The following is a 15,780-nucleotide window of genomic DNA, read 5'->3' on the forward strand; positions in this document are numbered from 1 at the left end:
AGGCAGCGTGGCATGTCTGGGAGGCAGCGTGGCATGTCTGGGAGGCAGCGTGGCATGTCTGGGAGGCAGCGTGGCATGTCTGGGAGGCAGCGTGGCATGTCTGGGAGGCAGCGTGGCATGTCTGGGAGGCAGCGTGGCAAGCCTGTGCTCAAATGTGCATAAATTGGGGGGGCTGGTTGGGAAATAAAGACAAGAAATGCATTTTATCAGTTTGTTTTTTTATTATGCTGTTTGTATTTAACATCATTTGTTTATTAAATTATTTTAAATAAATGAAAAATGTACATTCATTTTTTTATCCGATTAATCGAAAAAATAATCGGCCAACTAATCGATTATGAAAATAATCGTTAGTTGCAGCCCTAAATCACTTCAACAAAAGCTAATTGGAGTCAGGAGTTAGCAAACCTGGAATCCATGAAACGGTATTAGAGGCGTGTTTTAGAGATACTTTGACATAAAAATAAAACACGCCTCGCTAAAAAAAAATATATAAAAAAAAAAAAGATTGATTTGCATTACCCTGGAAAGGGTTACAAAGTAATCTGAAAGAGTTTACATATTCATCACAGTTACACAAATTGTTTATAATCGGAGGCTTTAGTACTGTGGCTACTCTCCCAAGAAGTGGCGCCCAGCCAAGATAACTCCAAGGGCACAACGCAGAATGGAGGAAGGGGGGAAAAAAAGAACCCTAGAGTAACAGCCAAAGGCTTGAAGGAATCATTGGAACCGGTTAACGTGAGTCTCAATGCAAAACATTGAATGGGCATGGAGTCCATGGCAGAACATCACAGATAAAGCCGCTGCTCCCAAGAAAGAAGCATCACTGTTCGCCTGAAGTTTGCCAAAGAGCACCTTGACCATCCACACAAAAAAAAAACAACAATGCTGGGAAAATCTTCTATGGACCGACGCAGCAGTAGATATGGTATAAAAAGGTCACAGCATGCTAACATGAACACATTATCCCAACGTTGAAGTATGGTGGGGGGAGCATAATGATTTGGGGCTGTTTTTGCTGCCTTGGGGCCTGGACAGCTTCCCATCATCAAGGGGGCAATGAATTCCCAAGTTTATCAAGATGCCATACAGGATAACATCAGGGCGGCTGATGCTCAGTGGAAGTTGGGTGATGCAGCAGGACTAAGACCCTAAACAGCAAAATAAATCTACTGCAGAATGGATAAAAAGAAAGATAATCTTCACTTTGGAGCGACCCGGTCAGAGCCCAGACCTTAACCTGTTAGAGATGCTGCGGAATGATCTCGAGAGAGACGTTTTATAGCCGTGTTCAATAAAGACATGAGAGGTTGGCATTGTGTTATTATCTTAAGCATTTGTTGTATTTGTCTATACTTGTGACTTTGATGTAGATCAGATCATCAGAAAACCAGGAAATTCCAAAGGGTTTTTTTTATGCCACTGTAGATAAAAATACATCCAGAGCGCATGGGGAAAGTTTAAAAAAAAAAAAAAAAGTATGTACAGTATTAAATATTTCTTCTGAATAATGTCTGCAGGAGTATATACGAACAAATCATAACATATTAGGGCTGCAACAACGAATCGATAAAATCGATAATCGATTATGAAAATCGTTGTCAACGATTTTCATAATGGATTAATTGAATCGATTTTTATTGATTTATAAGATGATGTTTTTCAGAGAAAATGCTCTGAAAAACGCCCTTCTATAATCCGATCTCAAATAGAGATAATAACTCTAGAATCCAGACCCCCCGCAAAGCTGCAGGAGACCTGGATCCTCTCTGCCACCCGGCGAGGGTCTGTGCAAAACGCGCAGATATCCTCCGCTTCTCCCCTCCACCTCCGCCAGGGCTTCTATTACTGAACCCGGCGTCACGCGACCTTCCGGTGCGGCTTCCATCATGGAAGCCCCAACGGAAGCGGAGGGGAGAAGCGGCTGTCTGCCCGCATCGCACAGACCCCTACCGGCTGCCGGAGAGGATCCAGGTCCCGTGCAGCGCTGCAGGGGGTTTGGATTTTAGTGCGCGATGTGCACTGTGTACTGCCACTTCCACCTGCCCCACCAGGGGTTAATATATCAACAGAAGAAAAACAGGACAAGTAAGCAGCACTGGGTAAGTATTATCTTTATTTTTATGCTCATTTGCCCTGTGTTTCTTCTGTTGATATATTAACCCTTGGGGGGGCAGGTAGAATTTTTGTGGGATCTATTTATTATGTGCATTCTTTAATTTGTGTTTTTTTATTTTTTGATGTCTGTAATATTTGATTTATTGTTTATATTGTCCATATATTTATATTGTATTGTGTATTAATTTTTTTTGTCTATATTTAATAAATATAAAAAACCTATTTTAGCGATGTCAGTTTTTCTTATATCGGGGGGCATAAGACATATCAGGGGGCACAGTGGTATCAGGGGGGACAGTGGCATAAAGGGGCTATAAGGCGTATCAGGGGGCACAGTGGCATAAAGGGGCTATAAGGCATATCAGGGGGCACAGGGCATAAAGGGGCTATAAGGCGTATCAGGGGGCACAGTGGCATCTCGGCGTAAAAGGCATATCAGGGGGCATGGTGGCATATAGGGGGTATAAAGCATATTAGGGGACAGAGTGGCATATAGGAGGTATAGGGGGGCACAGTAGCATCTCTGACATATAGGAGGGTATAAGGCATATATAGGGGCAGAGTAGCATATAGGGGGTATAAGGCATTTCTGAGACAGAGAGGCAAGCTGGGGGTGAGATGTGCATAACTGGGCAAAAATAGTTTACATGAATATTTACTAGTAAAGCTTTTTTTGGTATTTTTGGGGTTCTTGTTAAAATATAGCTTTAATTATTATGTCAGTAAAATAAGAAGGCAAATCGTGAAATGCCATTGTAAATTATACGTTTTTATTTTAAATAAACGAAAAATTTGCATATTGTTTTTTTTTTTACTCGGGCTGCCCCCATATCTCTGGAATCTACTCCCACCAGACCATCAGCTCTCACCCTCCCTCCCAACATTTAGGAAACATCTCAACACCCACTGCTGCGCCATAACCTCCCTGTCACTGATACAACCACCACACCACCCCTCCCCTCCCCCATCTCTGGTTCTTATGTTTGTCACCCCATTCCTGCTAGATTGTAAGCTTGCAAGCCGGCCTCTCTCTACCTAATGTCATACCCCTTGAATATATGCATTGTATTAAGCGCTGCGTAAACTGAAATAACATATAATAAAATTATCTGTAAAATCAAATCAATGATACATGGAAGGGCCTCTCAGAGCCTGCAGGCTGCGCTAATAAAGAGCCTGTAAGATATTCAATAATGTATCAGTTACCAAACCAACCTTCATAAAGAGTCCCTCCAAAGCAGTGAGAACGTATTGTTTCTTAAAGCACACCGTGAATGATTTATTATTTATATAGCGTTATCAGTTCCCGCAGCGCTTCTCACAGTCCCTACATTCAAAGGGTCTGACAGAATAAGAACATACAGGCTGAGACAACCCAACACATTACATAAAGGGGTCCGGCTCACAAGCTTACAGTCTAGTGCATACACAGCAACCCTGTACCATGCATTTCTAATATGTAGCTATTATTAAAAAGGAAAGGGGTATACAGGCTCTAGGCCTGATTATAATAGGGAGGTGTAGCAATGAATGGTCTCTTAAGCAATGATGGCTGCCTCTCGGTACTGAGGATGGGGCTACAGTCCTCATGATGCAGACAATTATCGGGCAGGTTTAACACGACAGAAATCGCGCCCCAAACAGATGAGGTATCAAAGGGTAACTAAAACTGAAATAAAGTGACCCCCAAGCCCGGATGAGACTGTATGGAGAGAGGTGTAGGGGATGTGTGGGGGTGGGTTAAAGCATAAATATATATATATATATATGAAAATGGTGTATTTACGGAACAAAGAGTTGGCTTCACCCGGTGTTTCCGTGATCACGGCGCATACCCTCCACAACACGGCCTCGGTGCACAGGTAGACAGGAGGAAGCTGCGGGAGCCACTGGCGCATTCACAGTGCCTGACATCCCAGTCACATGACCCACCAGCCCTCACATCATGTGACGCATCGGCGCTTGCGGATGACGTTTAGCAGAGCACCCGCTGTCATAGTAACCAGCTGACTGGGGGCGTGGTTTATTTAGAAGGAAGCGCGGCAGCCTAAGTTTGCGAAGGTATATCAGGTGTGTAGTTTGTGGTGATGTCCCTCTCTGCGCTCTGTAATTTTTATGACGTTGGATTTTTATTTTATTTTGTTTGGTAGCTTTTATGCCCACTACAGCTCTCATTATGCTCAGCTAGACTGGAGAGGTTTTTGCTGTACATGTTTTTTTTTATCTGGCGGTACTTTTATTGTTTAGTATGTTGTATTTTATGTGTCTATGGTCATATGCTATATATATATACATACACACACGGCCTGTATTGTGCCCTAAATGGTGTCACTAATAAGCCTGAAGAAGGGACCCCGGTATGGAACCTGTTGTATGTCTGTAAGCTTACATGTGCGTGTGCACGGTGGGTCTCGTTAGACCCCCGCGGTAATTGCTGGACATGGCTTGCCGTAAGTATATTACCTGCCAGGAGATGTTTGGCTCCTGGGTGGGTGATGGGCGGCTGCGTATAGGGACTGTGGGATATGACGTGTTTATCCAAATCGGTAAATAATATTTGGCCCAAGAGATGTTTAAGCCTGGATTCAACAGCTATAGCTTTTATTCGGCCGTCCAAGTCTCTTCTACATGTAGACTGAAGACTGCCTGGACTCGCTGTAAGTATGTTGTGTGTTTGGGGAAGAAATGATGACTCTTTGTAGAAAGCTGTGGCTGTACCCACTGGACCTGGCCGCCCGACCCGTCAGACTGCAAGTCTTGCTGTCGCCATGCTCCGTATAGGTTATACGTGGCCACTGGCGTGGTTATTCACAATGCCTTATGTGCCCAGATCTTAAAGGTGATGATTGCAGTAGCTTAGATTGTAAGCTCTATAGGGGGATGTCTCTTATGTCTCTGCGTGCGTAACTACTCTGTATGTGCCCGGTCCATTACAACAGACGTTCTGGATTCTTGCCAACATTTTGGGTTTTTACGATACATTGGTACGCGTGACTGGACTCGTCTACCAGTCTGGAGCTAATGGTGCTGAAGTGAGACAAAAACCAAGCCTGGGGAGTAGAGTACAGCATTCTACGAATTTAACAACTGCTGAAAGATAGCCCTATCCAGTGCAAAGTGGGGGAAAATAATTGAAATGCATCAATGTGGGCAGTGGGGGTAAGAGGTTTCTTTATAACCCATACATGCTCCTGGCAGAAGCAGGAACATGATTGGCTGATGTGAAGCACACTGGGGACCGTGGTAAACCATGCTTGGCGAGCAACTGTTTTATTTTTGAACACTTTTTTTTATATATAGGTTTACATATAAAACCAATTATGGAGTTGGGGGGGGGGGAATCTCAAAGTATTTTAGGGTTTTTAAATCGTCAACTTGTCATCCTATTAAAGCCGTCTGTGTAACGTTAAACAATACTATATAGTGCTAAGGGTTTTATTTAAATACTTATTACAGATATATACTCTTTGTTGCAGGTTAGAGTTTCGAAATGCAGGGACGCTCGGCTCCATTTATCTCCTTCACGTCTGTGGATAACTCCATTTCGTCCTTGAAGAACTGCCAGGCGTACATAAACACAGGGATGGAAATCACTACCAACGTGGCCCTCGACCTGCTGGAGACTGGCTGTGAGTAATCCCCTTTAATGTGTTCCTCGGTCGCCGTGTTGTACATGTTCTGTATCGTGAGTCTATGGCAGGGGCGTCCAAGTTTTTTCTGCAGTGGGCCACTTCATCAGAATTGTATACGTGCGCGGGCCGCACTCACTCTTTAATAAAATATGCGGATTAAAATAAATTAAATGACACAAAACCTTTACTTTTCCTCTCGCTGATTTCTGGGCCTACAAATGCAGGATTCTGTATAAGTAAAAATAAAATAGTTCTATTTATTTTAGGGATGCACTAAAATGAAAATTCTGGACCAAAACCGGAAATTCAGGGTTCACTTAGCCAAAACTGAAAATGACCTCCCACACACACATTTAATAAAAGTAAGTTACACACCAAAATTGTACAAAAAATTATATATTATGATTGTTAACAGCAATCTCAGGCATACCCAGATTCCAGCATGTACTGGTTGGCTGGGCATTGTACCGGTATTTTTTGTCCAATTTTAGTGTGTAACCACACTTTTATTAAAAGTAACACACCACAATTGGACAAAAAAAATCAACAATATGACTTGGCATGATAGGAGTGTGATTGCTAACAGCAAACACACTCTTTTTATACCCAGGCAACCAGTAAATGTTGGAACCTAGGCATGATGGGACTGATTGCTGTTAGCAGATTGCTGTCAGCAATCACACTCCTATCATCCCAAGTCAGCCAGTACATGTTGGTACAGGGTGGCTGTAAGTAGGGCTGCAACTAACTATTATTTTAATAATCGATTAGTTGGCCGATTATTTTTTCGATTAATCGGATAAAAAAAAAACAATATGCAAATTTTTAGTTTATTTAAAATAATTTAATGAACTGGATGTTAAAAAACAACTTAACATTTACATTAACATTCTTATTTTGTTATGATGTAATAAAAAACCAATATTTTCAAAGTACAAAAACCCAAACACAATATTTATGAAACAAAATAACCCCAAACATTCTGAAAAGAGGTGGACTATTACTGTTCAAGAAACTTTGCACCCGGCACTTTGCACCCGGCACTTTGCACCCGGCACTTTGCACCCGGCACTTTGCACTCAGCACTTTGCCCCAGCCCTGGCACTTTACACCCAGCACTTTGCACCCAGAACTTTGCACCCAGCCCTGGCACTTTGCACCCAGCCCTGGCACTTTGCACCCAGCCCTGGCACTTTGCACCCAGCCCTGGCACTTTGCACCCAGCCCTGGCACTTTGCACCCAGCCCTGTGCCCCTGCACCCAGCCCTGTGCCCCTGCACCCAGCCCTGCCCCCACACTCACACTCACACCCTGCACCCACACTCACACTCACACCCTGCACCCACACTCACACTCACACCCTGCACCCACACTCACACTCACACCCTGCACCCACACTCACACTCACACCCTGCACCCACACTCACACTCACACCCTGCACCCACACTCACACCCTGCACCCACACTCACACTCACACCCTGCACCCACACTCACACTCACACCCTGCACCCACACTCACACCCTGCACCCACACTCACACTCACACTCACACCCTGCACCCACACTCACACTCTGCCCTGCACCCCCACCCTGCCCTGCACCCAGTCTCCTGCCCTGCCCTGCATCCCCACCCCCACTCTGCCCTGCACTCAGTCTCCTACCCTGGCCTGCCCCCCCACCCCCGCGAACCGCTCTGTGAGAACGGAGCCACTCGCACAGAGCGAACCGCTCTGTGAGAACGGAGCCACTCGCACAGAGCGATTCGCACAGACATGAAGAATACTTACCTCCGGAACGCGTCACATCCGTCACTGAACTAAAAGAAGGCGGAGAGTGCAGTAGCGGAAGCGGGGAACGCTCGCGGAGGTAAGTAAAAGGAGCCAACAACGAATCGATAATCCGTTATCGATTATTATCGATTTTATCGATTCGTTGTTTCAGCCCTAGCTGTAAGTGCAGACCCCATACTGCTGGCAGCATCAATACACAAGGGGGCAGCTAGCCAGGTTTCAGCATATACTGGCTGACTTGGCATGATAGGAGTGGGATTGTTAACAGCAATCACAGTCCCATCATGCCTAGGTTCCAGCACTTACATATCCATGCTATCACACACACACAAATTCATTCATTCAGATTCATTCCCTCAATCAGGCATACTCATTTAAACCGCATGTTGGACGCCCCTGGTCTATGGGTTTCCACTTAGATAGGGACCGCTTAAGCTGGTGCATATGAACTTTCTATACCGCTTTATTATGTCTATAACATTATACGCCCTCTTCATTGTATTGCAAACATTAAAGAATAAAGTGCACATTCTGAAACTGTATGCATACCGGAGAGAGCGCGGAGATGAAGGTGGAGTCCCTTCCAAGCAGAGGTGGTAGAAATTATTATTGTTTTATATAGCGCCATCAAATTCCGTAGCGTTGTACAATGGGTAGACAGGACATAGCAAGTAGCATATAACATAACAATTTGACTTGCAGAGACAACAGGCGACGGCCTTGCTCCCTGCAAGTATGAATCGGAAAACATGCAATTTTAGTTATTTAGATCTGTTGAAGTGACGCAATCATGTGGCGTTGGCTCACTGTGATAAGGCAGCGTATTAGTCTGTGCTGACGTTTAGACTGCTTCTCAACTCGCTCATATGGAAAACACTAATGATTTTTTTTAGTTTTTTTTTTTTTACCATTGATACCAGGCAGTCCTCTGCTCCCAACACTAATATCCGAGCTGTTCGATAGACAGTTTGGGTGAGTATCTAGCATCTTCACACAAGCATCCTTGAAGGTCAAGGAGAGAAAGTTGGGTGTAACGTAAGGTCAGTCGGATCATGTCTTCAGAACAAGATACCGTTTGGGCTCTAGACATACCATTAAACAAGTGCCTTTAGGAGTAAGGAAAGTTCATTCCCAGTCCAGCAATATAGTCCTTCCTGCCCATCAAGAGTATTTTTTACAGAAGCGGTACTTTGGCTTGTAGTATCTGGTATTTGCCAGCATCCATCATTATTGGAGAGAATTCTAGTCTATCTGTTTTAATATATTCTGCTTCCCAAATTCATGCATTGTTCCATCACTAACTTATGAATATTGGACAGGATAGTTGTATCTTATCCTTGCGTGGCTCCTGAATGTTTCCCTTTGGCTTCAGAATTATTTGAGGTTTGTCCATCCGTGGTACATGTGACCGTATGTTTCCGCGATGGCCGGTGCCCGTATGAGTATCTGCAAGTGTCCATATCCATAATGAAGGAACCAATTAATATCTTGGGGAGATAAATGTTACCCCTTCCCCTATAGCGTGCTAGCTGGAAATGTCTAAATTGTTGGTTCATTCGGTTGTAGGATTTTTATTGTTCATAAGCATGTTGAATGCCTCATGTATTCCATCTCTGATTTAAGTTTACTGTCAGAGGTACCCTACTGTTCCAAGGTTTTAGGGTCATTTAGATTTGTTTTATATATAAACAAAAGCAAATAACAAGAAATGGATCAGAAATCCAGCGCAGATGGGGTTACTGTTGTAAATGGCTAATGTAGCTGGAAACGGCTGATTTTTAATGGAATATCTTCATAGGCGTACAGAGGCCCTTTATCACTCCTGTGTTCCATTGGCCCTTTATCACTCCCATCACTCCTGTGTTCCAATGGCCCTTTATCACTCCCATCACTCCTGTGTTCCAATGGGACGTTGTGTTCGCTGATCCAAGTTTAAGTTTAAAAGGCTAATTGATGGTTAGAAAACCTGTTTGTAATTATGTTACAGCCAGAAAAGTCCTTTTCCATGGAAATCGTTAAGTGACCCCAAACATTTGAACTGTAGTGTGGATGTTTCAGAAAGAAAATAATTTATGATGTGAAGTGTAAGTTTAAATCAAAACAGTAGATTGGGCTCTATGTGGGAAACTGCTTTTAAAGTTACTGAAAGTTACTTTAACCCCTTCACGACCTTTGCCGGTTCAGGACCGTCATGCAAAAACGGTCACTTAACGACCTTTGACGGTCCTGAACCGTCACTAAATTAAATAAGCTTAGAAAGTGATCAGCGATCACTTTCTTCGCTTAAACGGCGTTGCTGTAATGCCTCGATGTCGAGGCAGTCAGTAACGCCGAGATCAGCATCGGGGCAATGTCTGGCACCTCCCCGGGGCGTCAACATCCGCCATACATTGTATGGCGGCGGACGTCCGCTTTAAAAGTGTTTAAGAAGGTGATCAACGATCACCTCCTAAACTTAAATGGTGTCGCTGGAATGCCTCAAACAGGAGGCATTCAGGGACACCAAACACTTACCTCAAGACGGGCTGTGACCGCTCCGGAGAGCAGTCACAGCCACCACTGCCGGTGATCTTCACCATCAGCAAGATGGCTGCTGCCCTGTAAAAAAAAACAAACAATTAAGTTTTAAAAGTTCCCTGGCTCCACTTGCAGGTTGAATACAGGTACTGCATTCAACCATGCAAGTCAATGGATCCCAGCTTTCTAATCACAATGAGATTTAGTAAAATAATAAAAAAAAATAAAAAAAAAATGTGCTAACATTTAAAAATAATTATGCAGTAATGTCACCAGAGGAACCGTCCAGTACCAGCAAAATGTGTAAAAAAAAAAAAAAATATAATGTGGCATTTTAAATCTCAAACACGACAAACCCATGCATGTGGGGTATCACTGCACTCAGGAGATGTTCCTGAACACACATTGGGGTGTTTGACAGTGGCATATACCAGAACCTGTATATTTATAACTAAAGTACAATTTGTGTAGAATTTTTTTTTAAAAGAATTACTATTACAAAGTTTGACAAAGTGTGGTTGTATAATTGTTGCATGGAAAGGGTTAAAATAACAGCATTTGAAATACCCTGGGGTGTCTAGTTTTCAAAAATATATGGTTTGAATGGGTTAAATTGAGTCAACCGGCTTCAAAGATATTCCAAAGAGGAGATGGAGGCAGAATGACCGGATTTGTTAAAGGTTTGGAAATCATAAAACGCTACTTGTACTTATTGCCCTATAACTTACAAAAAACAGCAAAAAAACATTGGGTATTTCTAAACTCAGGACAAGTAGTAGAATCTATTTAGCTAGTTTTTTTACTTGCTTTTTTAGGCGAGTAAAAGATTTTTCAAATAAGTCATAAAATTTTTTTTTTTTCAATTTTTCACCATGTTTTTTGTTGTTTTTTTAATAGTAAAAAAGATATGATCAAAATAATGGTATCTGAAGAAAGCCCATCTTGTCCTGAAAAAAACCCAATATATAACTTATGCGGGTACACTAAATGGGTGAGGAGAAAATTACAGCTAAACTAAAGCACCACAAAAGTGTTAAAACAGGTCACACAGGGTACAAAAAGAAAAAATGAGCCCGGTCCTTAAGGGGTTAAGTCTGTGAATCACTTGAGACATTGGGTTTGATTATTTTTTTAATGTGTTAACTATGGCAATAGTATAATTTTTAATGTTAAATACAACAGGGGTTTTGTGTATAATTTGTAATGTTAAATACAACAGGGGTTTTGTGACATGACTGCCATAGCAACCGCTAGCGTGTCGCTGTAACGTTAAAATGCGCTCGTATCCGGAATGTTTGACTCTTTAAAATGCGACGCTCCAGCAGGGGGAGCCAGAGCACCGGAGACGAGCGACAATAGTGAAAAAATTCACTGCACAAGAGGCTGACAATACCTCCCGCTACACAACTCTAGCCCTCGAGGGCCACACTCAGGCCAGGAATTTTGTGAATCTTGTCTGATAACAAGTATTTTAATGAGTTTTTTTCATTTGCCAAAAGACAGATTTTTGAGTTTTTCAGTGAAGTTTATTTAACCAGAAGGGATTTTGTGGTGATATATCGCTGGGTTTAGCATCCCGGCCCTCGGGATTAGCTGTAGGCCCCTGTGTTGCTTGTCGCCTTCTTGGAAGGTTGGATTGGATATTCTGCCTCCATCTCCTCTGGAATATCTTTGAATCCGGTTTACTCAATTTAACGCCGTCAAACCATATATTTTTGAAAACTAGACACCCCAGGGTATTCCAAATGCTGTTATTTTAACCCTTTCCATGCACCAGTTATACAACTACACTTTGTCAAACTTTGTAATAGTAATTTTTTTTTTTTATATTTTTTTTTTTTTCTCACACAAATTGTACTTTAGTTATAGATATACAGGTTCTGGTATATGTCACTGTCAAACACCCCAATGTGTGTTCAGGAACATTTCCTGAGTGCAGTGATACCCCACATGCATGGGTTTGTCGTGTTTGAGATTTAAAATGCCACATTTGGGAAGTGCGCTTTTTTTTTTTTCTCCATTTTGGTCAGTCTGTACCTATGAGCTCGGCCGCTCCAATTTACCCCATCAAGCCATTTTTTTTTATATTAGACACGCCTTGGGTATTTGAGGTGATTTAATTTTAACTCTTTCTATGTTGAGATTTTTGAGAGATTTTTGAGAAATTTTAGCACTTGCTCAAAATAATAAACTTTATTTTTTTTTTTACACATTTTGCTGGTACTGGACGGTTCCTCTGGTGACATCACTGCATAATTATTTTTAAATGTTAGCACTTTTTTATTTTATTTTTTCCATTTTTTTTTATTGTGATTAGAAAGCTGGGATCCATTGACTTGCATGGTTGAATGCAGTACCTGTATTCAACCTGCGAGTGGAGCCAGAGTTCTCTAGAGGGTCTGGAGACCATCTAGCGAACTTTTTTTTGCGTTTTGTTTTTTTTTACAGGGTGGGCGCCATCTTGCTGATGGTGAAGATCACCGGCAGTGGTGGCTGTGACCGCTCTCCGGAGCGGTCACAGCCCGTCTTGAGGTAAGTGTTTGGTGTCACTGGATGCCTCCTGATCGAGGCATTCCAGCGACACCATTTAAGTTTAGGAGGTGATCGTTGATCGCCTCCTAAACACTTTTAAAACAGGCGTCCGCCGCCATACAATGTATGGCGGCTGTTGATGCCCCGGGGACCGTCAAAGGTCGTTAAGTGACCGTTTTTCCGTGACGGTCCTGAACCGGCAAAGGTCGTTAAGGGGTTAACAGACGGGAAAGTATGGGTGGTCACCCGCTGCCGGCTCAGCTGCGGTCTGATGCCGTGTCTGGCAGCCTGCGGAGATAAAAAGCATGCGGGACCCGGCGGAGAGCGGCAGAAAACGCTGCAATCACTACCCTTGTTCATAAGACAGCGATGCGGATGGTTCACAAAGAACAGCAAGCGTCTCGCTTTTTTCTGTGAATTTATTAAAGGGACAGTAACTACAATTAAAAGATGTAGATTTTTTGATTTGGAATAAATACTTTTCCAGATTTTTAGGTCTCTATTGTTTTTCCCAGTGCAAAATTATAGAGTGTTATCCTGAATGCAAATAACTCTATGCAACCCAGCCAAAAGCCTTTGAGATACAAACTGGGAATATGGCTGCTTGATGGGCTACATGTGTGTGTGTGGCCACATGGTCTGTGTGTGCTGTTATATGGTGTGTGTGGCCACATGGTCTGTGTGTGCCGTTATATGGTGTGTGTGCCCACATGGTCTGTGTGTGCCGGTATATGGTGTGTGGCCACATGGTCTGTGTGTGCCGGTATATGGTGTGTCCACATGGTCTGTGTGTGCCGTTATATGGTGTGTGTGGCCACATGGTCTGTGTGTGCCGTTATATGGTGTGTGTGGCCACATGGTCTGTGTGTGCCGGTATATGGTGTGTGGCCACATGGTCTGTGTGTGCCGTTATATGGTGTGTGTGGCCACATGGTCTGTGTGTGCCGGTATATGGTGTGTGGCCACATGGTCTGTGTGTGCCGGTATATGGTGTGTGGCCACATGGTCTGTGTGTGCCGGTATATGGTGTGTGGCCACATGGTCTGTGTGTGCCGGTATATGGTGTGTGGCCACATGGTCTGTGTGTGCCGGTATATGGTGTGTCTACATGGTCTGTGTACATTGAGCTACAAAAAAGGCCAGATACAATGGCTACATATAGAATCATTGTCTGGGTAGACAGGAGTCGGTGTGATGGTGTTGTGGGTGGAAAAGGTCAGGTATCTATATCTTTATGTATTAAGTAAAATCGCCCACAGATGTATATATGTGTTATACTTGAGTGCCGAGCTCTGCTGACTTCATAAACAGCTATTTCTTTCCTCCAAATGTCTAATCCCGTATAAGCAACCTAATATTATATTATATATATTGCCCCTGCCAACAATAATAAAAGCAGCAAAACTGAAAGATTTCCTTAACCCCCCCTTTTAGTAAATTGGAACGGATTATAGGTGACTGGACACGGGCTTGGTGTGAAATCTGCGTGGAAGTGACAGTATACAATGTACAGTATGTCGGGGTAGGCACACATAACATGGGCTTAAATGCAATATATAAACCAAATAAAATCTAGCCATCAGATAAGTTTTTTCAAAACTTTGCGGGTCCCTGCCGTGCCTCTGTGTTCTATAACGCCGATGTCCTCTATCACCACTATTTTGACGGTGATGGCCGTAATGAGAGCCGCAGTCCACAAGAGTTCACCTAAACTTCTTATTAAAGGCGACACTCCAGCCATCATTCATTTTAATGCGTATGATCGCTGCGTGGTCCGCTTTGTGAATGCGCGGGGGTATTCTGCAGATTCCCCTCCCCCAGCTGAATGCCCCGCATGTGATGCACTTGCCCCCGGTGCTGTCTCTGCTGCATGGAGGGTCTCTTTAAACCCCCGGTGTGAGTGTGAAGTCTTCCGGCAGATTTCAGTGCTTAAGTGTTCGATCAATGGCAGGACATACTCACAGAGGGTTAGTGTTACTTACAGAGTGCTTTAATATGCAGTCTTCTATAGAAGGGCTGTGGGGGACATTAGACCGTCCATTAGACAGATCTTTCTTGAGGGGGATGTTGACATTTGGAATTTTTTTTTTTTTCTCTCGCATATATATTTGAACACACAAGGCTTTAACGGATATGTTGCCGGCAGCAGTAGTCCACCTGGCCAACCATCTATCCCGTCCCGTTTCTTTCTTCTAGTCAAAAATTATGAATGTGGAAAATGATTTCTGAACAATGCCTGGACTATCTGCGTGCTTGCGAATGACTGCTTCAGAAAAGCTAAAAAGAATCTATACCTCCCGCCATTGCAATTTCTGCCAAAGATACACTTGCAAACACGTTCTGATCCTCGTACTTTCGGGTGTACACCCACGATGCGTTGCGCATGAGGCTCTGTGGCATTGAGTGTCCGCTTATTACTCAGTCAGTGGGAGGTAACACCTCTGCGCCAGTGTCATACATCTAAAAATATCTTCTCGGCTAGTTAGTAGCTGTCGTTGCGTATGACGCTCATTGCATTTGTACATTTTTTGCACTATTCATTTTTATTTTATTTAATCCACATATTTGATCTCTCTACAGATATTTTTTTTCAACGGTAGCTAAAAGTTGCAAAGTTTTTTTGTTTTTGTTTTTTTTTTGTAAGACCGGAGGTTGTACCATATTTGCTCGATAATAAGACGACCCCCCCCCCCCAAATTTGATATTAATTCACATGTAAACTTGTTCATATTTAATAAAAACTGATTGAGAAAAATGCATTTTTTTTTATTTCCTTTTATTTGCCAATCTGCCCCCCCCCCCCCATGCTCTAGACTCCCTGGTGTGCAGGGGGGCAGCCGGTGGACGTCTGTGCGATGCGCGTAGACAACCTCTGCTGCTGCCGGCGCTTCTATCGCTGACCACTGGAAGGCCATTAAATGCCGGCGGAAGAGCCGGACAGCAGCAGCAGAGGATCTGGATCTTAGTCTTGTGGTCAGACTTCTATTTGAGGTCCTATTATAAGACGACCTCGAATATAAGATGAGGGATATTTTTCAAAGCATTTGCTCGGGGAAAAAAACCTAGTCTTATAATCGAGCAAATACGGTAATTTAATCTGGTTGTAAAAGTTCAGCTGTGAGAACGTTCCAAGGTGCGGATCAAGAATAAATTGTTACAATTCAGAAGTGAACTAAAATTCCTGCA

At 43.2% G+C, this 15,780-nt stretch overlaps 1 protein-coding gene across 1 annotated transcript in view; it reads left to right on the top strand.

Moving 5' to 3' along the window:
- Positions 1 to 5,611: 5,611 nt before the first annotated feature.
- LOC149305679 (E3 SUMO-protein ligase NSE2-like) overlaps positions 5,612 to 15,780 on the top strand; it is a 106,883-nt gene continuing 96,714 nt past the window's right edge. Inside the window, exon 1 of the mRNA XM_089477289.1 lies at positions 5,612 to 5,750. Within this exon, the coding sequence (XP_089333415.1) occupies positions 5,612 to 5,750 (139 nt within the window). The remainder of the gene's footprint in view (positions 5,751 to 15,780) is intronic.

This window comes from Sceloporus occidentalis, unplaced genomic scaffold (genome assembly GCF_023333645.1).
Source record: "Sceloporus occidentalis isolate IW3139 unplaced genomic scaffold, rSceOcc1.0.p SCAF_11, whole genome shotgun sequence".
Lineage (NCBI taxonomy): Eukaryota > Metazoa > Chordata > Lepidosauria > Squamata > Phrynosomatidae > Sceloporus > Sceloporus occidentalis.